The sequence below is a fragment of the Xiphophorus couchianus genome, chromosome 24, assembly GCF_001444195.1.
Source record: "Xiphophorus couchianus chromosome 24, X_couchianus-1.0, whole genome shotgun sequence".
In the NCBI taxonomy this organism is placed as follows: Eukaryota; Metazoa; Chordata; class Actinopteri; order Cyprinodontiformes; family Poeciliidae; genus Xiphophorus; species Xiphophorus couchianus.
In genome coordinates, this window is record NC_040251.1 from 2,841,510 (window position 1) to 2,866,979 (window position 25,470).

The following is a 25,470-nucleotide window of genomic DNA, read 5'->3' on the forward strand; positions in this document are numbered from 1 at the left end:
AAAGTCAGTCTTTGAGTTTTAAAGGTCCTTCTGTGTCTGAGGTTAGACTACACCACTCTAAATCATTCTGTTTGGGTGGATTAATTACTCCTGCTGTCCAAGAATTTTCCTCCTTGTATCACTCTTTCATACCTCGTCTGACAGCCAAACCTGGCCTTGACATCAGCTAATCGATGGAATGTCCCCGTCACGATCGGTCATGTCTGGAAAAACTGAACCTGCTAGATTTCATTTCCAGGAGAGACTGTCTGATGTGTGCAAAAGACACTCAATATTGTTACACATATTTAATAAAGATAAGTATGCCTGTGAATGAGAGCAGACGGTGAACTACGTTTTCTTTGTGCAACCCGATCAATCATCAGGCTACACAACGGGAGAGTAGAATAACCTTACTGGTTGGCTTTTGGGTTTTATCTCAAGATCAAAATAAGATCATTCACGTAAGAGACAGGTCTTCATAGGCAGAAGAAGACTTCTTTTGATCATAACAGGCAAGGTCATAAAAATATTGAATATTTTGAAGACTTAGTATTCTTTTTTATGCAGGATGAGAGATTCTTTTGACTGATCTAAAAAGAAATTTCAAAGGTAATAGAAGGGCATGAAGTGTCAGATCTGGTGGGTTCTGTAAATCTTTCTACCCATAAATTCATGGTGCACTGTGTGGAATCCTAAAATTTAAAAAATGTTTGTACATGTTGGCATCGGAAGCTGAAATACGTCATTTTCTTGTCAGATACAGAAAACCCCCTCAGGATATTTTGTGTTCTCCATTGACTCCCCCATCTTCATTTGTCTGGTTTTCCATTTCCTTCCTTCGTGCTATAATCGTTATTTTTAGATGGGGTGTTGGGGAAGTGTCTGCGTTCTTCCTTCAGGGCATTCTCGGTGACACCTATCTATTTGCATTCAGCCACTTGGCAGCTGTAAAGACCAGCTGGTCACTGATCTGCTCCACAGCCTCGCCTTATTGTCGTCCAGGGGGATTTCGGACGGAGTCTTGGACCCGTTCCTTCTCCGGTGACATGCAGAGACGTAATCCCATCGTTTAGAAGATGAGATGCTTTACCGGCAGATATCACAGAAGGACTCCTGGTCCCTGAAGTGATACAGTAGAAATAGTGGCATGACATCAGAGGTAAAAATAACAAGTCTTCGCACAGACTGACTGCAGTTCTCTGTGGGGATGTTATAGTTATCAAGAATGTTGATTACAAAGAAATATACCAGAGGACCGTCTGAGTGGTAGAGAATAAACAGCTGCGATGAATGAAGGTTGGTAGTTTAAATTGAACTGGTGGCTTTTTGTTGGTGTAATAATCCCCAAGATCAATTCTCAGAATTTATAGAAACAAACCAGGTCCTGTTGTTGCTTGCATGCCGACTCTTATTTTGAAACGCCCACCAGATACAGTTGTCTATTATTGATCATACATTATATTTCACAACAAATTCCAAATCAGAAGATTTCAAGCAGCCTGGTTTATTTAAAACAAACTGAATTTAGTCATTGCCTTTTTCTTTTTTTTTTTTGCATGTAGTATTTAATTTCCAGAGCTTGGAAATAAGGAGCGGTAAGGAAGAGCTTTCTTGTTATAACGACATGAAAAGCCCGTTGAAACAAGAACATTTCTCACTATAACGAGACGAGTTTCTTTTTTTTTAAAAATCTTCTTATAAAGAAAAACTCTCTGGTTAAAATGATAAAACTTGCACTCGTTAAAGCGAGAAAGTTTTATATCTCGTTTCATGTTAATGAGGTGATAATTCATTATGACGATAAAGTTTCTCGTTTTAACGAGATAAAAATATGCTGATCACAGATAGTCCACAGATGCCCCTTCAACGAGGCATGAAGGGACTCGTTGATTCTCTCCATTCAGTTTTCCTGTTCCTACCTCATTTTACTATTTTGGCTTTAATTTTAAAACTGCTATAACGAGTTTTTAAAATCTCAGATTTCTTGTTTTAAAGTATTTTGAATGTCGGTATAATGAGAAAGCTTTCTCATTTAAATAATGACAGATAAATGATAAATAATATTTAAATAATGCTCTTTAACTTCATATTCAAGCTCTGGCAGGCGAACGCTGCTTTAAGTCGGTTTCGAAGCGCCTCAAATATTTTCACATTTCCGCCGATATAATTGTGATTTTACTTTGAAACCGTAACCAGATATACTTGCAGGTTGTATTTTGCGATAACGTATGTCGCCGGTTTCAGGCAGTGCTTTGTATTAAAAAAAAAATAAAAAATTACCGCAAGATGTGGTCGCTCACGCGTATTCCACAGCTTTTATTGTGAAGCTCAAACCGGATGCAGTCGCTGTTGCAGAGCAAGAACTTGACGCCCCGCTGCTTAATAATCGCTCCGACGGGGTTTCTGAATGTTATTATCACCGGGAGAACGGCTGAATTGAGGCTGCGGATTGAGACAGAAGCAGCGGGAGAAATGACGGCGTCTAAAGATCCGGTCAGGAAAAAGCCGAAGGACTCTCAACAGGACGAGGTAGAGCCACTGATACCCGCTTTGTTTTTTATGAAAAACACACGTTCAGACAGGCGTTACAGCAGTCACCTTAGAGCATTGATACCCCAACACTATGGGGTCAGTTAGATTATTTATGAGCATTCTACAGGTTTATAAATCACTACATATTTGACAAATACAAAAAAATACGCGTATTCTCTAAATGTAGGATTTTAATATGCAACACCATGCGTTTAGAAAGAGTGTTCTCCACTTCCACGAGTGGAGTTGGGATTGGATATTGACAGTTTTAAAATCCCAGGTGAAAGCTGCAGCTGCTGCATCACACCCAGTCGTTTTCTATCTCACAGGAGGATCTGTCTGCGAGCTGCGAAGCCTTAAAGTCTGTCAGCACACAGCTATCAGCCTCCTACAAAGCTCAACCAGAATGAGATTTTAGGAATATTGCTGTCAACGGTATCTTCAACAGGTTCAAAGAAAAAATGAGTTATTCTAGACAGGCAGGAGAAGAAGAAAAAAGGTATTTTCTTGGTGTTACTGTTTGGTATTATTGTGACTGTCAGTTTACTGCAGTTGACTTGTGATCTTTGAGGTGTTTCTCACTTACTTGCTCACTGCTTAAAGCTTCAGTTTAGCTCCTGTTTGTGTTTGTTCATGACTTTCAGCTTTTGAAAATTGGTTTGTGACTTTGTGCTCAATTTCAGCTTATTTTGCAGTATCATTCTTTTATTTTATAAGTACATAGACAGGTACTATGATTTGTAAGTGGGGAGAAAATAGTACATCCTTTTTAATATATGTACATCATTTTGAATAAAGTAATGGTCAAAGTAAATAAATAAATTACCCCCCTTCTTATTGCATTCATAAAATGATTAAAGCAAAAAAAAGAAAAAGAAGGGAAAAAAATCATTTATGGGAAATAACGACTTAGGTCATTATTTTGGGAATGTGACAATATGATAGGTGAATATAAATGCTTTTACATACCTTTATTTGTTTAGTCTTCATTCATAAATATACTCTCTTCTTTTAGAATTTGACTTACTTTTGTGTGTTTCTTCCCACTTGTTTTGCCAAATGGCTTCCTGCCTTTTATTCCAAAAGCAAATATTGAGTTTTAGTTCTGTCCTCCAAGTCAACATTTATTCAGTTTTAGTGAGAATGATGCAGGTTTTTTTTTTTTTTTAAAGAAAGTCTGACTCCATGAAACTACAGAAAACATTATGAGATCATTTGTATTTTTTAATTATTGCCCAATCTTTAGATTTATAAAACAGGTATAAGTTTCCATATTTTCTTTTCCTAATAAACTCTTGAAATGTTTCAAATTAGTTGTGCTGTTTTTATGGGGGGAAAAAAGAATACTGAATTTCCTTTTATTATACTTATTCCTTACACTTTTATTACAGTTAAATCTTAGGTCCTCTAGACCAGCAGGGGGCACTCAACAGCAGCCGTGTTTATTTTGAAACTCACCAGATGTGGTTGTTAGTTTGAAGAAATAACTTCTATTTCAAACCTCTAACTAGCAATTGTCTCACTTCTGAGTAATAGCTTTGGTTCTTAAACTTAAACCCGGTAGCTTTTTGTTTTAATAGATAATAGATATAGTCTTGTGAGTCAAGTGGAAGCTTTTATTTTGAAATTCTTTATAGTTACACCTGTAAATTCTGAAACTAGTCAGAGGTTGTTGTTGGTTTAAGAAATAGCTTTTATTTGAAACTAACTGGAGCCTGTCACTAGTTTGCAGCAGTATTGTTAAATCTGAACATTTAACTAGACCCAATTGTTGGAGATTTAAGTTGCAGCTTTTATTTAGGAAATTCTAACAAAATTCTAGATAAATGTATAATTTTTTTTTTACTTGGTCCTCAAAGGGGAAAAAAAACGGTTTCTTCCATTAAAAGCACTTAACTTGCTTGTCATAATTGTCAAGAAGAGACATAATGGTGGCAAAACTAAGAAAACAATCTATTAAATCTATAAAATAATAAAACAGAAATTCATCACACTTAGTAATAACGATGTTAAATGTCAAAATGAAACTTGGGGTTTCATTAGAAACAAAATATGTTTTCTTTCTGGTTCAATGTTGAAATAAAGTAGAGATATTTGGTCACTACACAGCACCGTGTTTACAGGAAGTGGTGGCCCCAGATCACATTGTGCTCAGGGCCGTGGTAATGTTTTGACTAGCCCTGCTGGCAGCATCAATCTGCATTATATTTGCTTTTAGTCGTCACAGTTACTCAGATAATAATCTGCCACTCTGCTTTGTTCAGCTAGACACCCATGGCTGATTTATTCTGTAGTCCAGTTAGGAACACCTCTGTCCGTTTGCAGCTTCCCACCATCCAATCTTGAGGCGAGGTTTAAATCTTCGCTGTGTTTTTGTGTCCTCACACACACGGCAGTCACCCCAAAACACCGACAATCACACTTGCCTTCCTCGCCTGCTTTGCTTTCCGCCGACTCGAGGCCGACGAGGACTCTTTTGCAGTGGACCGTGTCTGATGGCGCGCACGGGGAGCACGGCGGGAATTAGCTCCGAGGTGTTGAATTAATGCTTACAGAGGAGTCGATGACGGCTCAGCGAGTGTGTCCAGAAAAACTCCACCGACTGCCGAGTGTGTCGGTGGGAATCACTTCCTCTTGCTTCATTGATTAAACGCCGTGCGCCTCGGCAGCTGCGCATGTGATACGGATTGCTCTGCGCCTCGTTATCCTCACGTTGTGGATTCTGCTGGTGTACTTTGTTTAAAAAAAAACAGAAAAAAAAGAGCTACTTCAATGTTGAAAACGTTTCATACAATGTTTCTTTGAAAACAAATTGTTCCTTACAATGTCAAAAATGACTAAGTGATCATTTTAGTGATATTGTGAAAGATTTGCAGCTAAATATATACATCTAAAACTCAGGTGTCTTCTAAACAGAATTGGGTTATATTTAATGCAAATATAACCAAAATCTGGTGAATGACTCCTTGTAATTCTCACTAGCTGTGTTTCCGCTACAAACGTGCGCAAAACTTTGTAAATATTCCACTATTGTGAAAACCCCCCACCCACTACATAATCGCGGTTCAGATTGAATAAACACAAATAAAATCCCATGTGAACAAGTTTTTTGGCACGATAAATCATAAAAAAAACTTGCAGCGTCATGATCCTCCAACAACTTCCTGTTTTCTTCTTTGTGGTTTCCAGCAGTGACAACATCCGGTTGTTGATCAAGTGACTTGTGTGATGAGAAACAAGTGTTTCTTTTGCAGTTTTGTGAGGTAGAACTATTTCTATACCGCTAAAAAAGTTCACCTCATCGCAGCGCCAAAACCTTTTATAGACAAACGAGTCGTTTCAAAATTGCCGCATTTCCGTCGAGTGAATTTATGTTTGAAATGTCAAATGACGCAGTTGTATGGTGAATGGAACTGCAGCTACAGATAAAAATCCCAACACCTTAAAAACATTGTGTATATAAAAGGACAGCATCCCAGCTGTGAAGTATGGAGACTGCAGCAACAGATGGCATTATGTGGAAAAACCAATATGTGGGCATACTGAAGCAACATCACAAAACAGAAAGCAAGTTAAGGCTTGGGTACAAATGGGTTTCCGCATCATGGACGATGATCCTAAGCATACCGCCAAATAAGCGACAAGGTGGATGAGAAACAACCAAATGCGAAGGAAATGTGTGTAAATCTCAGAGTGTTAAGAACAGAATAGAACATTTATTATTATTATTATTCCTGAATTTACCTTCGCTGAAACAAACTGACCTTACTCAGAGTCTGACTGAATGACAGTGAAAAACCACTACAACTGTCCAAACTTACTTACGTACCCACGAATGGCATTGCAAATCTCTTGGCGTTCTGTTGCACACCGTAAAATATTAAGAAATAGCAATGTCATATCAGTTGCCCGGAAAGGTCGTTGCATATGTCAGACTTTCTGCTAGTTAGTTTTTTTGGTCCTGCATTTCCTCTTTTTCAGGCAGTGTGCCTTATTCTTTCTGCCCTGAGGCTGTGAAATGTTCTCACTCTCACTATTTCGCCTGTAATATAGAACCAGCTGTCTGGGGGGGTAAAAAAAACAACCTAGCATTTTGCCTCACTTTTCTATTTTCAGTGCTTAAAAAGCATTATTTTAATCTGCAAAACAACAGAGTCGCCACTGCGATATGTTTTCTACAAAAACAAAAATGACTACAAATGAATACGTTTCTCGATAAGTGCAGAAAGCACATGCCTACAAAATGACCACTGGTTTTTTAAAAAGGCAAAACACTTTCATCAATTGAAATCCCACCTTTGTCTCAAATTGCAAGCGCACAAGTAACACCTGTAACACCACCAGGATTCCTGTTTTCGGTCGTAAACGTCGTATTTCCTGACATGTTAAATAAAATAGCTGGTGTTCATGGTTACAACTGTGACTCCAGGCTCTCAGAGATGGAAATAAAAGGCAAAAAATAAAACAAAAAACAATTATTGGGATGTTCTATTGTCGCAACATCAAGTGCTGTTAGAAGAGCCTCAATTATCCTCGGCATGGGGAAGAGTGATTCTTCTGCTCTCAACTCCGAAATCACTCTAAATGCATGAGGACGTCCGTCATCAAATAATCACTTTAGACCTCAATTTCCATCCTTTTACTCAGATTTTTCCCCTTACATTAGTACTTCTCAAACAGTGGAGTGTTGGTAGGATGGTCGGACTTTTAAGTATTAGTGTCTCTGTTCATGCTTGACTGATAAACAAGCCCCCAGTCACAATCAGTGCTCAAACTAATCGACATCCGGCCTCTTCAACACACAGGTACACCGGAGTACAAAGCTGACGGAGGAGAACGGATGGAGAAAAGAAAAATGGCGACTCCATTTTTTTGTTTCCACTTTCTTAAGGAAGTCGTCTTTGGATGTTTTCGTGTCATTTCCGTCAGCAGTTCTTGCTGCAGCGCCACCACAGGCGAGGAGGTCAACAGGATTTTGAATTAGTTGGGATCGTTTGATACGCCGTATCATGTTGCAATTTCAGACCTCAGTCGAACCCGACTGACTGTGCATGTCTTAGTGAATCATTTGAAGTTTTTGTTCTTTTTTTGAGCAGTCTTAATTAAATGTCACAAATCGATTTTCCAAGAACTGAACTTGGAAGTCATCAAATAATAAAATGAGGTCATTTAAAATGAAAATGGTTTGAAACTCAGGTGACTAAACGCAGAATACTGGTGGCAGAAACTCGTACTGAGGGTTTGTACAGATAAATACGATTAGATTCTCCATAGTACTTCAATAAAAAAAATATATCCTGGGGTGCATGGAAAAAAAAAAGAAGATAATTGAGAACCAATGTCGCGTTAGCTGCTGTTTGTACTGAAATGGTGGCCGGGTGCAGTCTGCGGCTGGAGCGGCGGCCAGCTGTGGTCTAACCTCACTTCCTTCTTTTCATTTTGATGCTAATTTAACTGGGTGTGCACTCTACTGGGTGAGACCTGTTTATTGTATGGAATGGGACATATTTAGAAGAGGTAAAACAGCTAAACGTATTTTTTATCACGGTTAACGGAGAACGCTTTTGGGTCACATTTGAATCTGCGATTGTTAAATAGAGGAGTTCACGGCTGACTCATTTACAACAAAGTGCTCAGCCCGCATCATGAGCCCTCCACCACCGTGCCCGACCAGCGGGATCAGGGGTTTGTGTGGATATGCGGTGCGACACTACTTTGACGTTGATCCAGTTGGAGAAATGTTCATTTTTATTTCCTGATGAAACTTGGAAGCATTTGGACATTTTGCATCTTTATTACCAAGTTTGATAAATTTGTATTTGTTATCTCATACTTTTGAGAATTCCTTTCATCTTACCACCATTATATCTCTTCCAGACTATTTTGACACTATTTCTTTCCCTATTGAGGGAAAAAATTTAAAATAAAAAAGTGCTGCTGTTTTCTTGATGTTCCTGAAACAAACGTAAGAGTCCACATGTAGTTTATACTTAACATTTTGCCATGTGACAGCTACACACTTTTACAGATTTTGGGGGTATTTTACACAGTAGGACTACATAGTTGGTCATAATTCTGAAATAGAATGTAAGGAATTGAGTGTTTTCTTTGTTTTTTTTTAAATTATAAAATATCCCTAAATTATGTCCAGTCATGATTATATTAACAGGAAATTCATTTCTTTGCAGTTGGATTTCAGCTGTTGTTGAGGCACGTTTTTCTGATGCCTTTCTTTTTCTTTTCTAATGTAAGAAAAATTCACTCTGGGATGCATTTTTTTCCAGTTTGAACGAAGCTTCACTTCCTTCCTCGGCATCTCTCTGTTTCTTAGAAACGGCCGTGTGTCAGGTGCCGGTTAGGGCCCCCGGCCAAACGCGCCTGACACGTCTTCGCTCAGTTTCTGCTTCGGAATGTGAGGTTAAACCAGAAGCCTGCATCTTTTTGTCCATTTTTCTTTCTCTTTTTTTTTTCTTTTACGAGTTGTGACTGCAGGTTAAATCTTCCTTGTGAAAGATTGCTACGGCTTTTTTTTTCTTCAAATAAGAGCTGAAAGCATTCATACAAAATCTTAGGTTATATAATTTAAAGCAAAAAAAAAAAAACAGTAGCTCTTTCTGTAGACAATCTTTTGTCTAGACATGATGATTACGCTGCATTTGCTTTTATCTTGTGGCTAAATGGCTCCAAAGCAATACCCGGTCTTCCATCTGAAGTTTTTTTTTTCCCGTAAATTATATAAAATAACTGATTTATTCACAGAATGATATTTAAACACAACAGCTCTTCAAGTTTAATAAACCGGAAACGAAGAAAACTCTCATAGCCAGACAGATGGGTGTTTCTGACCGTTGGAGTTTTGATGCCATTGTCATAAAGATTAGTTTTCTGCTGATTCTTATTTGTATTTTTTTTTAACTGGGTTTGCAGGAGTTTGTGGACGTCAGCCCCCCACAGAGGAACTGGAAGGGCATCGCCATCTCTCTCCTGGTTATAGTGGTGGTCTGCTCGCTCATCACCTTGTCCGTAGTCGTCCTCACACCCAGTACGTTAAAATTCGTTTTATTCCGATTATTTACAGTGCCTGGTTAGCAGTTAAGTGTTTTTATGTAAAGCTGAAACACAGCGTCTTGTTTTCCTCCCAGCTGAGCCTCCAGAAAGCAGCAAGTCCAAGCTGACCGTGGCGGATCTGTTCAAACCGGAGTTCCAGATTCATGACCCAGAAGCCAGGTGGATCAGTGGTGAGTTTTAGGCTTTAAGCCAACTCTGAAAATTGGAATTAAAATATTTAGACCCGGTTGTGGTTCTGATGGACCTTCCTGTAGTTTTTCTCGCTTTTTCCAGATGCAGACCTTGGCCTTCCTGTGTTTTTTAAGTCGATTTTGCCTTTTAAAAAAAAATATTTTCCTTCGTTCCAAATGACCCTGGAGATTTTATCTCTACATAATTGAAGTATTTATTTATAAGCCTCAAATTTTAATATAAACAACAAAATTACAAGTTTAAACCAGAAAGTTATGTTGCTGTTAATTTTGCAATTAAGTGTAAAGGTGTAAAAAAAATTTGGTAATGGCAAATATCTCTAATTATTGGTTCTGTCTGGGAATCTACTACTTTTTGAGGTTCTCAAACATCAATTGGAGCTACGATAGTTAGTAGCTTCATCTCTATAGACAATATAATTGCAAAATTTGACATTTCAAACATAAATTCGCTCAATGGAAACACACCAATTCCGACAAAACTCCTGTTTTTCGGTGCTAAGATGAGATGTTTCTTTTTTCCCGTATTGTAATTGTTTTATTTCGCAAAACCGCAATGGAAGCACTTTTTCCTAATCGCACAAGTCACATGATCAACATCTGGATGTTGCCACTAGCACAAACCACGAAGGTGACGGTGACAGGAAGTGGTCGGAGGATGATGACATGAACAAACGTATTCACATGTGAATTCAATTGTGTTTCTTATTAAATCGAAACGCCACAACTGCAAAATTGTTGTTCTTTTTGAGATTTGCGGAACATTGACAAAGGTTTGTGTACATTTGTAAGAAATATCGCCAATTCTTGGAACTGAAGTGAATGAAATTGGCAGAAAATTGACAATTTTAATAGCAAAAAACTGGCTTCTAAGGGGTTAAAATGTGTGGCAGTAATGGTGAAGACGGATGTTAACAATGGCACTCATAAAAAAAAACAATCTGTTGACGCACATTATTTCTATGACGATCTGCAAAAGAGCATTTTTCGTGCCTGAAGCATCCAGGTGAAGCTCAGAACAAAGGGATCCAGACTGTCAGGGATCAGTAGAAATGCTGCAAACCCGTTTCTGGTTTGCATCACAATGAACCCTCCTTACCTCAGCTTGCCTCCAGGCCACGTTGCCAACGCCTCAAGATCATATTTTTGACCTTGATCTGTATCAAGTCCTTCTCCCCTCGCTCATATTGGGGATGAATTTCCAGTGTTTTGTTTAACCGGCTCCCCTACAGCACTGAGAAATTGTGTTAATGTCTAAAAAAAAAAAATTCTCATTTAAGAAAAGGCGAGACGGACAATAACCTATTGGAGAAAGAGGACAATTTAAAGAATGGCAGCAGGATTTTTTTTTTCTTTGACAACTTGACAGTTAAATTATTGTCTTTGTGGCGAGTTCAGACGTGTTGATGGCTAAATATATCCGTAGCACCTCTGTGGAGACTGGCTAAGGTGACAGAAGGTGAGGGGAAGGTGGGAAGCACAGGACAGTGGGGAAAGATTACCTTGTTGCTCTGAAAGGGAAACAAAAGATCCAGCGCCTGCTGAGTCCTTCCCTTTCACAGGGAGATAATACTAATGACTAGTTCAGTAGCCTGTGGCTTCTTGTTATTGGACGGTTGAGCCTCTGACACACTCTGGTGTGTTGGTAAATACATTTATAAGGGCTAATTTCCCATGGATCTACATTTTAATGTCACGACTGACCGAACTCAAACAGCTGCAGCCTTGGATGTTAGATTTTCATCATCTCTCTGCTCATTATGGGGTTTCTGAAGCTCTCACTGCCGTTTTTCAACATTTTCTCTGTTGCCAACTTTGTTGTTGATTTACAATTGTCCCTCTATTTGTATTTTAAATTGTGGTTTCACGTGGCACATTTACTTTACTTTGTTCAGTTGAATTTATATTAATACAGTACCAATTTGTAAAGAAAATAACTCATGTAAAGGCACTTTACAAAACAAGCTGGACAGGTCTACTTATATGCAATCTTATTCAGCCTAAAAAAATGTAAGTTAATTCACTGACACACTGTTCAGCTGAGTCTAGTTTTGTGTTCATTGGAATTAAACAACCTTAAAAAGCTCAAATAGACGCGCTTCATGTCGTTTACATCCAGAAATTTCACGCATGCACACAATGCTGAAGGGCAAGAAGACTACCCTTTTTAAACTTGCAGCGCCCCTGAATAAAAAATAATAAAATAAAATAAACTGCCGCAGCAGAACTGGAGATGTAGGTATTATTAATTTGGTACAGTGCGCCACAACAGAGGCAAAATAATACATAAAACCAGTTGAACAACTTAAAAACACTCGCATTCATCGTTTTCTCATCGCTCTGCATCAGTTACGCTACGCACAGTTCCGTTGCCAAAACACACTGAATTCCACAGCACATCTACATGTTAAGATTGTCAAAGTCAAGCTAGCATAACTGGCCTACTTCCTTAAAAATTTTTCCTGACTTGTTACCTTTGGACCTTGTTCTCAAGCTATGGTAGTGTTGACAATTAATAGAAAATCACTGCGTCCCTTTTTCTTTTATACATCATGCGTACATTTAAGATTTTAGCTCATTATGTTGACATCTTGACAGATAAAACCAAAATACAAAATATTGCATCAGACAAATAAAAAGAGAACGCTTCATCCAGAAATGTTATATTGCAGAGATGTTGTAGTTTCAAGAATCATTGATTAAAAACAGCTTCCTGTTCACGGCGTGCGGTTTCCAAGCATATTGATGGAAAGTTAAGTGGAAGCAAAAACTGGTAGAAAATGTGACTAAAAAAAATCTAATTTATATAAATATATTTATGTTACAATAGTAATAATAATGAAAAGACTCTTATCGACAGTCTGTTCCCAAACATACTGGTGGAAAGTTAAGTGGAAGGAAAAAGTGTCGTAGAAAAATTTGCACAAGCTTTCCACAACTAAAAATTTGGTTTCATAGGGAAACTTTTCTATCAAAACTCCAAACTTAATACCCTTTCTGACAACACAGCAGAAAAACTACAACATGACCATCTGGCTACATGCAGACGTAAAATTTGACTTCTGTAATCACAATGATAATGTCTATGCAGAATCCAAACATCTAGCTTCTTTTAAGGCAAAACATTTAGCGGTTTGCATGCGGACCAGTCCATCAAGCAGCTAGTAAGAAAACTACATCACCATGTCACCAATCATGACACAAAAGTCTTTTTTTTCCCTAGACTTCAGACATGCTTTCTTATTTCATCAGAAAAAACATTAACATGAATGAATTCATTTTTTTTTTTTTGAGCTCGTCTTCGTCCAAACCGCAGGAAGCCCGTTTGCACCGCTGTGATGATTTGTTTTCAGCCGCAGAGGGTCAGCTGTCCCATTAGCTGCTTTATTGAGATTGATGATGAAATGGGGGGAATTGCAGCCTGACGCACTGTGTGCTGTAAAAGTAGTTTCCATCAGGTGTGATGAAAACCGAGAGGCGGTGCAGACGACGCGGCTCTGACTCCGACTTCACTGCAGCTCTAATTCCGAGCAGGCCTCCGATGGAAATTGCATTTCTTGACATCCTCAGACTTATTTTCGCCATAGGAGTTGGGTCTCGGCGGTGGCCGCGCAGACATTTAACAGAACAGGGGACGCGTATGAAGTGATTTCTTACGTTTCTTCAAATGGCTGTTCATAAATTCCAGGAAACCAAGCGCAAAGCATCTCCAGCGTGGAAGCGTCCAAGCCGGGCTTTGAAAACGTAATCATAGAAAGAGAGCCACGCTGGGAGATTGAAGCTTGCGGAGTTCAGTCTTAATAAAAAAAAAAAAAACATTTTAAAGAGTTGAACATTATTAGAATTAATGTTTCACATCAGTGCTGCCCGGGAACAAGAGCAAAACTAAGATTTGGTTTGCAGCAAATCTTCTGAGGCAATACAACACATAAATGTTGTCATCAACATCATATTACAAGTAGTGTTAATATTGTGTAGCATTTTTACTCATATTAATTATGAAGAAGGGGTAGTTATCAAATATCTTATTGGATTTAACAACCGTCCTTTATTAAATTCATCAAATGATGTGAGGGACAGTCTGCAGTCTGAACCCACAACAACTTTATTAGCTTTAAAATATGTTTGGTCCACAGTTTATTTACATGTAAGACTCTTATTGTGAAGATTTGCAGGAAGTTCTGTGTTTATTTGCTGAACTGATACTTTTAACAAGACTGGCCTCGCTCTTGGTCACAGTTGGGATTATTGATGCCCTCCTCCATATTATTCTAATGAGAAAATTGTTTCTACAAACAATAGTGTTTGTAGAAAGTTAACATACCTGGTTTTATATAGGATTAAAGTGGGAAAAGGGAAAGAAAGGTGCTGCTTATGAAAACAGTGTCATCACTCCTGTGAAAGTGGGAGTTTCGGCAGTTTGGTAACATGATTACAGAGTGGACACACAAAAGAAATGACCATAGATAAGCAACTGTTATAGCTGAACAACCAGGGAAGGTTTTTAAAGTTCTAAAAATCAACAGAGAGAAGGATTATTCACAAGCGGGAAGCAGCTGCCAGTCTTCCCAGGAGTTCATATTGGAGGAAATTCAACCTGAAAACACAGCAGCTTCATCACAGACTCTACTGGCTCGGTGATAAAGTTAAAAACAGAACAATTTGGAAACGACCAAACAAATACAGCTTATTGTGAAGGTTAGAATGAAAAACCCTCTTCTCGGTTTGCACCGGAATCTGATTCAACACCTATTAGGCAGATCAAACTAAAGCAGAGTTGAAAACAAACGTTTTGTTTCCCTGCTTATCAGCGTTATGGATGCTACGGTGATCTGATGTTTCCACGGGAACGGTATAATTGCTGTGTGATGAGTGTGTTCAGACTAACCCCTGAATTGTGTACGAGTGATTTATTCATGAAGTTTACATTGTTTGTTCTGAATAGATTACATGGGATTTAGCCGAGAACAAGGTGGAAAAATCCAAACGCTTATGCAGGACGAGAACCAGTAAACTGTAAATCCACTAGAAAAAACCTCAGGAAACACATAAATCTGAAACCATCACTCTAGCTGAACATCTCACTTTAAAGTATTTAATGATGCAGAAAATTGTTCTTTCAGGTGCAATACTATTATCAATTTTACACAACTTTATGCAAATATTTTGAGGCTAGTTCTCAGTAGATAACCATTGCTAATATGAAAAGCCAACAATAGGCAACGTGTTGTGTTTTGTTTTGAGGAGTGTCAGAGGCTGACCATGATGCAGCAGAGGATTGTGGGATATTTCACTGATACACTATTGTTCATGTCACTGAAAGGCTGAAAGGGTAAGAAAATCTAAATATTATTGGTAAATAACCGACTTTCCTTTATATCAGTCTGCTGTTAGGTTCCGCAGCTCCACCTGCTGATAATTCGCTAAAAGCTAACCTTTCCAAAACAAAAAAAACTGTGAAAATAATTATTTTCACACTCAAAGCTTCTTGCAATACAATAAATCTGATGTCTGCACAAAAATGTAATAATTATGTTGTACTACAGAAATGACTCCCTCTCGTCATACAAAATGTCACAAAAGCTTCATGTTAGCTAGTTAGCACGGCCACCGATGGTGATGGATAAACAGTTTTCCTGTAATGGTAACTTTTTTCTCCACCATTAGTTTGACCAGAGCTTACACAAGCATGATTAACAGCACCCTCTTCCTTTCTCTGAATGGTTGCTTCTGACCTAGCAGTGCATTTCTGCATATGGCTGTAGGACCACAACGAGGCAGCGGACGATTTAGATGGGTTTTTTTTTATTATTTCATGTTATACTGTCACAACATGGGGACAGTTTTCACAAATATGTAAAAATAACCATTGTTTATAAAAAGTTACATCCTTCACTTTTAAGTCTGAGATATTATTGCAAGATCACAAACAGGCGATTATGCCAGGGAACCTCTCTGATACTATTATTGTTTTTGATAATCTGACTAATTTTGGTATGACAAATATTAGCAGAAGATGTCTGTAAGGGACAAAACACCTTATAGTACGAACAAATTAAGGACAGCTTAATTCCTGTTCCAGTTTGGAGCCGAAACAGGATCTGCTGAAAAAGCTCAATTACCAAGGATAATGGATCTGTCAACACAACTTAGTAGACTCATCAATGGGGCAACGAAGTTGAATGCAAACACAACGCTTGCTTGATTTACAAGAGAAAATGCACCACTTAGGATTTTGTAAAAACGATGCAAAGCTAGCCTAAAAACACTTTAATTTCCCTGCGCATTTAAACTTGAGGCGTCCTTCACATAACCCTCGCCGCCAGTCAGCTTACTGAGAAATGTGGATCCACATTTGGATTTCTTTTTCCAACTGCCTTAGTGCACACGCCCAGCCTGAACCCGTCGCGCGGCAGGAGAGTGATTTCTCTCAGCTGCAATCAGCTACAAATTCATTCCGAAATGAGATCCGAGATTCCAAAAGGAGGCAAGGCGAAGAAAGGCCTTGCTGCGGCTGCTTCTGGATTAGAATGACAGAAAATGACTCTGGGAATTTAAAACTAATCCCCGTTTCAGTGTGTATCAAACGGTTCAGCGTGAAATATGAGAGGAAGAATGCAGGTTGGGATTTCGGGCACTAAAAGACGTTTGTAAAAATGATGCAAAGCTAGCTTAAAAACCAGTTTTTAAAATGTCCCTGTGTATTTAAATGCACAGGCGATAATGTGGGCATATTTAGAAATGTATTTTTTTTTAATTGTAAAGACCTTTTATTGACCTAAACTGTCTTTATGAAGATATACATTACCGGGATTCAATGGAACTGTTATGAAAAACTCAGAGACTTTGCACTTTCAGCTCTTGTGTAAATTAAACAGACCGATTTAAAAAAACACATCTGTTGGTTTTTTTCTCTCTTAAGAAGACATGAACATGACCTATGCAGCCGTTCTTTATTCCCTGCATATCATTAGCCTCTCACTGCTGGCTGCAGCCAGGACCGGACCGTAATGAGACAGATCCAGGACATTGTGTGTGTGTTGCTATTTGAACCTATAATGGACAGAGAGGCCAGTCCAAGCAGAAGGTAAAAAAAAATAAAAAGCTCTGACTCAACACTTCAATGTGAAACCAGAGTGGTGGACTCTTTGTAGTGAATAACTCCTATTATGTGGTGGGTGCTGATTTTCATAATGGGTTTTTAATTATTCTCGTTGATTTTTATTATTATTAAATTAGTACCGTACTGTTGCAAATTGTTCGTGAAATTAAGGTGAGTATTTTGCACTTTTGATGTAATTTTTTGGAAGCATTCATTGGTTACCTTTGTCAGACGCAACAAAACGTTTAAGGATCTAGAAAAAAAACGAATTGTGAAAAAACACACACAAAAAAACAAAACCTATATTGGAACCAAAATTTTCTCAAAGCAATGCCAGGACATAAAGGTATATGCACCTGAGAATGTTAAAAAATAGATAAGAAAAGTCAAATACATACATTAATACACAACAAACCCTTTTTGGGTTTTTTTTACCCCTCCAGGGGGTCTTTTGTGGGCTCTAGTGTCCCTTATATGACAGTAGACTGACAGGAAACAGGGAAGGAGAGGGGGGAAGACATGCGGCAAATATCGTCGAACCCGCGACGGCCGCGTCAAGGACTCAAGGCCTCCAAATATGGGTCGCGCTAACTGCTACGCCACCACGGCACGCCCCAACAAACCCTTTTTAAGAGGAAAACTAACAGCAATGCGCCTCAGGGAGAACTTATGATGTAAATAATGGAAAATCAGAAAGTTACAGGTGAGTATTAACAATGCCAAAATGGAAAAACCTTAGCATTTAAATGGAAGAAGCAATTGTTGCAATCTGAGAAGGGTTGTTTGGTACAACAATTTGAAGTACAGTATATAACTTCTGTCTATAGCGTCTATGAGTCTAGGTGACGTTTTAAAGCACAAAGTTATGCTATGTTGTTTTATTTGGATTTAAATGTTCCTTTTGTATTTTTTTACTGATATATTTTTTTGCTTTTGCTCTCAGATTCAGAGGTGGTGTACAGAAACAGAGACGGTGATGTCATCAGGTTCAACTTCGCCCTGAACGAAACAGAGGTCATCTTGAAGAACACCACGTTTGTAAGCTATTCTTACAGCTCTTATTACTCTTTCCTTCACATTTTCACGACTAAAAAAAACGCTCTTTATGCTGAAGTTTATGCGGTTGTGCATAAACTTCAACTGGGATCAGTAACATTTTACGTTTTAACTACCGAAAAGTTGATTCCATGCAGGCTGAAGCAGTTTTGTAACAGTTTCACTGTAATAAGAAATGAGAAATTGCATTAAATCTTGCAGTAATAGAGTGGCAAAAAACACAAATGGAGGATGGAAGATATTGATTTATGTATATTACCAGTTCAACTAATAGTATTTCTTTAAAATGATATTTATTTAGCATATTTATGAGAATGAAACCAAGAAAACTTTTAATAATCCGACCATCTCAACTCAAACTTTGCCAGATATTCCACAATAGTTGCAGCTGCGTTACCTTCAGGAATATACATTCACATCCTGAGTTGTAGCTCAGTGAATAATTGACGTTTCCTGTTAAATTTAGCCGTTTTCTGCTGGCATCGTGTTAATCCTGTTGCTGTTCCATAATCCTTGTGCAGTGAAACAAATCGTTCCATTTTTTGTCATCGTCTCACCCACGTTTCACTGAGAATCACTGGAAAGCTTTAAAGCCTTTCCAGACTGGAGGTTAGCGTTCGAGCCAGTGTTGCAGGTTGCTCCAGTTTCCTCAAAACTGTGGGACTTTTAGAGAAAAGATGACGTTTTGTTTCCGAAACTGACGCAACAGATGGAAATGTGTCTGAACTCTTCCCACTTGATTTATGTAAAATAAGAACAAAACCTCAGAAACACATCAGGATCTCTCTGTACACATTATAAATATGTATCTTGTCATTAGGTACAGATCTATTTGTCACCACTGGGACATAACGCTGTGTATTGTTGATGAAACAACAAAAACATTGTTGATGACCAAAAAAAGAAACACAATCGACAGTACATTAAGACCATTGTTACCGGTACGATGGTACTGAGTGCCATTGTTACAAATTATCAATACACATCAAAAATGGCGGACAATATTCTGTTTATTATGATTCAAAAGCAAGTAAACAGGTTTTTAGCCTCGTTTTAAAGGAAATCAGTGTTTCGGCTGCTTTGCAGTTTTCTGGGAGAAGTTTGTTCCAGATTTGTGGTGCATAGAAGCTGAATGCTGCTTTTCCATGTTTGGTTCTCGTTCTGAACACAAACTTTCCCCTTGCCCCAAAAAGAAAAGTTTTTTTTAAAAAAAAATTTTAAGAAAAAAATCTGGAGTTTGATTTCAGTGTTTTCCAGCTAAAAGTATATTAAAATGAAATAATGTAGTATTTGTAGACTTTACTCTCAATCCCTTTCTCAAATAACATCTTTTTTCCCTTCCTTCTGCCAATACTTCTCTCTTTCCTAGTGTTTTCTTTCCATCATTTCCCCTTGTTTCCCATCTACCATTCCTTCCCTGTTTTTTCTTGCTTATGTGTTCTGTTCTGCCTGTTCTTCCCGTCTTTTCCATGTCTGTACTTTACTTCCACCCTCATTTTCTCTCCTCTTTGTGCCTCTATTTGGTTGGCTCCTTTTGTTCCCCAAAGTCCTTTCATCCTTCATCCTACCTGCCTTTGTTCAACTCTTCCAGCCTCGTCTACCATCTTATTTTCCTTTTTTATTCCTGTCAGGAAATGAGATGGACATCTCTCCAAACATAAGAAAAGGGTGTAAATTTTCAATTTTGAAAATCGGTCATGATTTTATTTAGATTTTATTAAAAGAATGGCATGTCTAATAGCTAATATTTCTACCTTTTCCAATAGTCAACCCCATTGTATAACTTTTGTGATTCTTATTTTTTTGCCTGTTTTCACTACTATTTAGACAATTCATCTTTAATGATGAGCTCCAAGTCTTTGAAGTTTGAATAGTTTTGAGCGTTTCACTGTAGTGAAATCTTTTCTTGTGTCTGACATAATTCATCCCATTTAAACCCATTTTAATGATCGCCTCTTTACCTCTAGGTGTCTTTCAAGGTGGCAAAATACTCACTCTCTCCAGATCTGAAGTATGCACTCTTCGCATACGATGTCAAACAGGTGAGCTTCAAATTAAAGCTGATTTCTATAAATAAAAGGTTCCATGCATAACAGCTGGTGTTTAGTTTTTTTTATCATTATAATTACATCCTGGGTGTCAGCCATTCTTCTCACCTTTTGTTTTATATCCTGCCAGATTTCCGTTGTGCTCCCGTGAAATACCCAGTGCTGCCATTACTCATATGCATACACACACACACACACACACACAGACTGGTTTCCATGGGGAGTGGGGACCAATCTTTTTATCATTTGTGGGGACCACACTTTCTAGTGGTTCTATAGACTCATAAAAAATATTGTACAATGTTTATGGCTGTATTACCCTATACACAGCTTCAAAAAACTCAATTTCAAAAGTAGGGTCATCAGCCTGTCTGGACAATGCTTCATGAGGACTCATTAAGTTTCTAAAAGAACACATCAGATTCACTGGACAATGCACCACGCACCGCATAACCCAATGCAATGTGCACCGACAACACAGTGCACAGCGCACGACAAAATCAAGTGTAGTATCCAGTGTGCACCGTCAATGCAGTGCACTGCAAAATCCAGTGTGCCGTGCCCTGAGCTATGCAATACACAATGCCGTGCACACTGGATTACTCAGTGCACTGCATTGCCAGTCCACACTAGATAAATACGGTATAGGCCAATTGACATCTAGTCTTTGAAACAATGACAGAAATGTAAGTCCCATTGCTGTAGCTTGTTCCTATCTAGAGTTATGGCGATATGGGCCCTGCATATTTCATTAAATAAAGTTTTGGAGACAGAAAAGGCAAAAAAATAGAGGAGTCACATAGCGCCACCAGAGAAGATGGCAGCATGCCAGGAGAGCTTCAGGAGCGGACAATGTTTTTCACACATATTTGGAATATACACAAATAATAATTGGGGGGGGGAATCCAGCTCCATTGCCACCTCCCCTTAGTTGTATTCCCATTTGTAAAAATTCACCTCTGCTGAGGTACATCAGAAATGAGGGTAAACATCAAAGAGGCATTTTAGAGGTTGTGTTGAGCTATGCATTTTGAAAAGATTAAAAACTGATGCAAATTTGGCCACATTTGTGCTTTGCTAGTAAGTGTCCCTGCTTGATTACTTTTCTTTTTTTAAATAAAAACTAGTGATAGAGCAAATGTAATAATGTAGCTTGTTGCAGGACAGCAGGAGTGTTCTAGCAGGTATTGATTAACCTTACCTGTTAACCTGTTCAACCTCAGTATATAGTATGTTTTCGTATCAACATTTTGATGTCCCAATATTTTTTTGGCTCAAAATTAAATGCATGTAGATATTGTCTGCATTCACAAAGTTTCTGCTCCGGGGAGGTGGTTTGTCTTTTCCAAATGCTAGTTGTTTATGGCAAACAGTCACTGACACTTTGTTAGGTTCTAATAGAGGTTTCAAAAAATGTATCTCCACAGCTACTTTTTATCTTCTAAACATCAGGAACTGGTGAAAGAAGTTTAGTACAATGCGCACCTGATACAATTGACTGACATTTACTACATATTAATCTAGAAGAGGTGATTGCTAAAAAGTCACGGTCAGAAACAGGGTACACCCCTTGGACCTTTTAACTTTTTTATTTCATGACCACAAGCTTAAATATATGCTATGTGCAATTTATTTGTAAGTAAACACAAAGGAATTTTAATTGTGAAGTTGAAGAAATATATTGTACATTTTTACAATTTAATTATCAATAAAACTGAAAGATTTTCCATTTGTGAACAGTCCACTTGGGCCAATTAGCTGTAAAATTCTTTTGCTGTTAGTTTTTTCAACAGCTTCAACAACAATGCAGATCTAGACTAAAACCCTTGCCTATTTTGTATTACAAAATAACTGTAGTTAAAAAAAATTGGATAAACAAATATAGAGGGCTGTCTTAAAACTGTTCCAAAACTGTAGTGTTGAATATTAGTTAACTAAATATTTGCACAAATGCTTACACATTTCTTTTATGCACTGTGTTTCATACTCAGTTATTAATAAATTTAAACAATGAACCCCATTTTGTCTTTTTTTAAAACCTCAATCTGTTTACACAGTCACGTCATGGGGACCTAAAAGATGGTCCCCATGACGTGACTGTGTAAACAGATTGAGGTCTCAATGACGTGATAAAAACAAGAGAACACACACACACACCACCTGCCTGTGATGTCTCTATTCATGTTTACTGGCTTCGTTTCTCTGACAAGTGATTTTTCTGCTTTGGCGAAGGGTTGCTCTGATAATTTGGATTTTTGAGGGCTGAATAAATCCGTTGCTCCTCTCATGAGTTCTTGCAGTTCCCTCTGAGAACAAACTGTACCACCTGCACCGAGCTGATTTGTTTTGCATAATTTCGGGGGGTTTTTTTAAACACCGGGTTCTCAGTAATATTTGTGCCATCAGTCAACCTGCAGGAGGGCTTTCCTTTCTCCTCACAGTGAAGGTTTTCCATCAATTATCTGGAAATATGGCTGCAGCTGATAGAGCAAAGGGTGTGTGTTCTACATTATGCTCTCCAGTGATTGCTTTGCCAATATAATTTCTTAGCTTGTCAGCCTCTCATTTGAAAGGAAGAGTGCACCTTAAAATTCACCTTAATTAATTCAATTCCATTTTCATTTGTTGCTCTAGCAACAGACAATCACCTCTTACCGAAGCTTTCAGTTCCTTATGAAATGCAAAATGCTCTTTTCTAAATGACAATTTCCAACTATCCGAACCGACTGTGGCCCTAATCATAAATGTTATTAACGCTTGTGCAGGCTCTGGCAGTAAGATCTGCTTTTTCCTCTTTTACATCACTATGTTGGAATGTTGGCCCACTCTTTGCAGAATTATTTTTATTCAGCCACAAAGATGAGCTTTCAAGAATGAATGCCTCTGGCCATGGTGGGTACTATATTGTTGGACAACTCCCCAATTCCCCGAATATTTTCCGTGTTTGACCGGTATTTTAAAAGTATGACTGAAAACAGCTGAAAGGCATCTGTCATTTTGACATTTGGTGCAGACACAAACACGTTTTCAACTTTATAGCCAGAGTACACCGGAGGAAACTAAATCATCTGACCTGCCTACTGTATCAGTGCATGTCACTAACTAGGTGCTCAGCATGTTGAGGCGTTATGGAAAGGAGGCTTTTGAGCATTTCTGTGCAGAAGCAATGGCTTTCAGGGTCAGGAAATTTCTTCTAGATTGGAGAAATGTTACCCGATTTTAAAACTTTGACTGGTGGTGCTTGTGATTCCAGGGTCCAGCGTTTTAGCCAAGCATGAATGCAAGAGTTTCAAAAAAAAAATTATTCAGCTTTATAGTTGAATACTTCAATCAAGAAACTCATAAAGCTAGCAATGTCATAGTAATGTTTTAACATTACTTTGGTTGTGGATTTTCTCTTTTGTCTCACATTAAAGATTGGTGAACAATTCAACCATGAACTCTGCTACATCTATGTAGCTACATCTATGTGCCAACCTAAAAAATGTTAAGATTGTTTTTGCTGCAATTACCAGAGGGACAATTGGTGCCAACGGTCCCATTTGGGAAAAAAAAATATTAGTTTTAGGACTTTTAAAATATACGTACTGTGACTTTTTTCATTTAGCTAAAGTTTCTATGAAGTTCTGATAAGTTAACTTCCATTTTACCTGGAGTATAAATGTAATATGACATGGAGGCTTCTTAATCTCTATAAATGTTCCTGAAAAACAATTAGTAGATTATTATAGATCTCTGTTTAGTTTTTTCTTTGTTCTTGTTTTTAAAAGATGATGTTAGGACAAACTGTCACAGTTCACACATTTACTTACATTTCTATTCAAAGATTTGCTCAACAATATTTTTTAAATAGGCATAAAATTATTTCTGTATGCCAAATAAGCAAACAAACCAATTAATTTACATAATGTACAGTATTGGCAGGACTAAAAGATTTTACTTTCAGTGGATTCAGTTTAAAATATAAGATTTGAATGCGGCGTTTTCACTGTGTCATACACTTTATTACTTCCCTGGACGTCTCAGGGTCATTAGCTTTTGCCGTTTTATTTACTCAGAGCGGCTAATATGAAAAAGCCTCGACACTTTATCAGTGTTTGCTTTTGGTGATTGTCTCCGCTGTCATTGCAGGTGTACAGACACTCGTACACGGCATCGTACATTGTGTACAACATCAACACGAGGTAAGGAACGGCTTTAGCTCCTCTGTCGCTGCTTGCGTGCGGAAACAGATGGCGGTTGTTGATGTTGTCGTGTTTCATCAGGGAGGTATGGGAGCTGAACCCACCTGAGGTTCAAAACTCTGTTCTCCAGCATGCAGCCTGGGGAAGGCAGGGACGGCAGCTGGTAAGACATTTCTCTCGTTTTCCCTCTTCCCTCGCTTGAGTTATTGCTATAAATTCGTTGTCTCTTCAGAGGGAGCCGCTTCGACGTATATGAACAATATATTGCATGTTTACCTTCTCTGTCTGAGTGCGTTTGTGTTCATGTCTACATTTTGTCCTGCTCATCCAGCTTATTGAGAGGAATTAGGTGGGCAGAAAAAAATGTTGTTTTCTTATAGTTTTTGTGGAGTATAAGAAATCTTACTTTTAAACTTATTTCAATATACTACTTTATGATCAAGTCAACACAATTTATATAAGGTTTAAACTGAAACTATCACATTTTGTAAACAGCAAAATTTACTGTTTTAGGGCTTGCAGATATTACTAAGAGCACAAGGCACCATAACATCCCCTTATATAGAAACTTGGACTGATTAACAGCGGTTACATTCTAAAGTTTTACTAAAATCCCTCCACACCCAGTGGAAATGTGCAAAAACCAGTATTTGTAATAGAAAGGGAATAAGTCAAAGCTACATTGTATGGTCTCAAACTGTTATACAGCTGTTACTTAAAGGACTAGATTTTATCATGAAAATACTGCAACACACTTCTGAGTGTTTTTTAAATATTGCTATTTGATGGGGTCCTGTTGTGTTAACTTTTAAAATAGAAATGAAATCTCTCTTAAAATTACCTCTCGATTTGAAGAAACTGCCAGTATTATAGACTTCTTGTCAAAAATGAGACATTTTATAGTTTTTAGCTGTAAATCACTTCTATATAGTCCATTCTGTTCTTATGTACATTGTTACAGTTTTTAATGATGAATTTACTTAAGATTTAGATGGTTACTGTTGTTCAGGAATCTGATGTTTTTATTACTACAAAACAACTTTGAAATTAAAGGAGTTTTATGATTTTCAGAGAATGCATAATTATGTTCCTTAACTGCTGTAAAAGAATCTTATTGTAAACATTTACAATCCAAACCATTTTGTTCTCATCTCTTATTGAATTTCCTGCTGCTACAGATTGTCAGGATTAAAATTATATATATATTTAAAGTGTAACTGATAAAAATGTTGATATTCATGTTCCATCGCTATTAAGTACTGCTCTGAAATTATATATTATTATTATTATATATTATTAAAATTATA

At 37.8% G+C, this 25,470-nt stretch overlaps 1 protein-coding gene across 2 annotated transcripts in view; it reads left to right on the plus strand.

Moving 5' to 3' along the window:
• The window catches only part of LOC114140832 (inactive dipeptidyl peptidase 10-like), a 58,879-nt gene that overhangs the window by 18,379 nt on the left and 15,030 nt on the right, over positions 1 to 25,470 (plus strand). The window contains exons 1-7 of one of the 2 annotated variants that reach the window (XM_028011084.1): positions 2,335 to 2,511; positions 9,442 to 9,556; positions 9,657 to 9,752; positions 17,819 to 17,913; positions 19,899 to 19,973; positions 24,111 to 24,163; positions 24,245 to 24,326. In XM_028011084.1, coding sequence (XP_027866885.1) covers positions 2,455 to 2,511; positions 9,442 to 9,556; positions 9,657 to 9,752; positions 17,819 to 17,913; positions 19,899 to 19,973; positions 24,111 to 24,163; positions 24,245 to 24,326 — 573 coding nt within the window. In that variant the 5' untranslated portion in view covers positions 2,335 to 2,454. Of the gene's footprint in view, positions 1 to 2,334; positions 2,512 to 9,441; positions 9,557 to 9,656; positions 9,753 to 17,818; positions 17,914 to 19,898; positions 19,974 to 24,110; positions 24,164 to 24,244; positions 24,327 to 25,470 lie in introns of those variants that run through there. The other variant, XM_028011085.1, reaches the window with a different exon arrangement.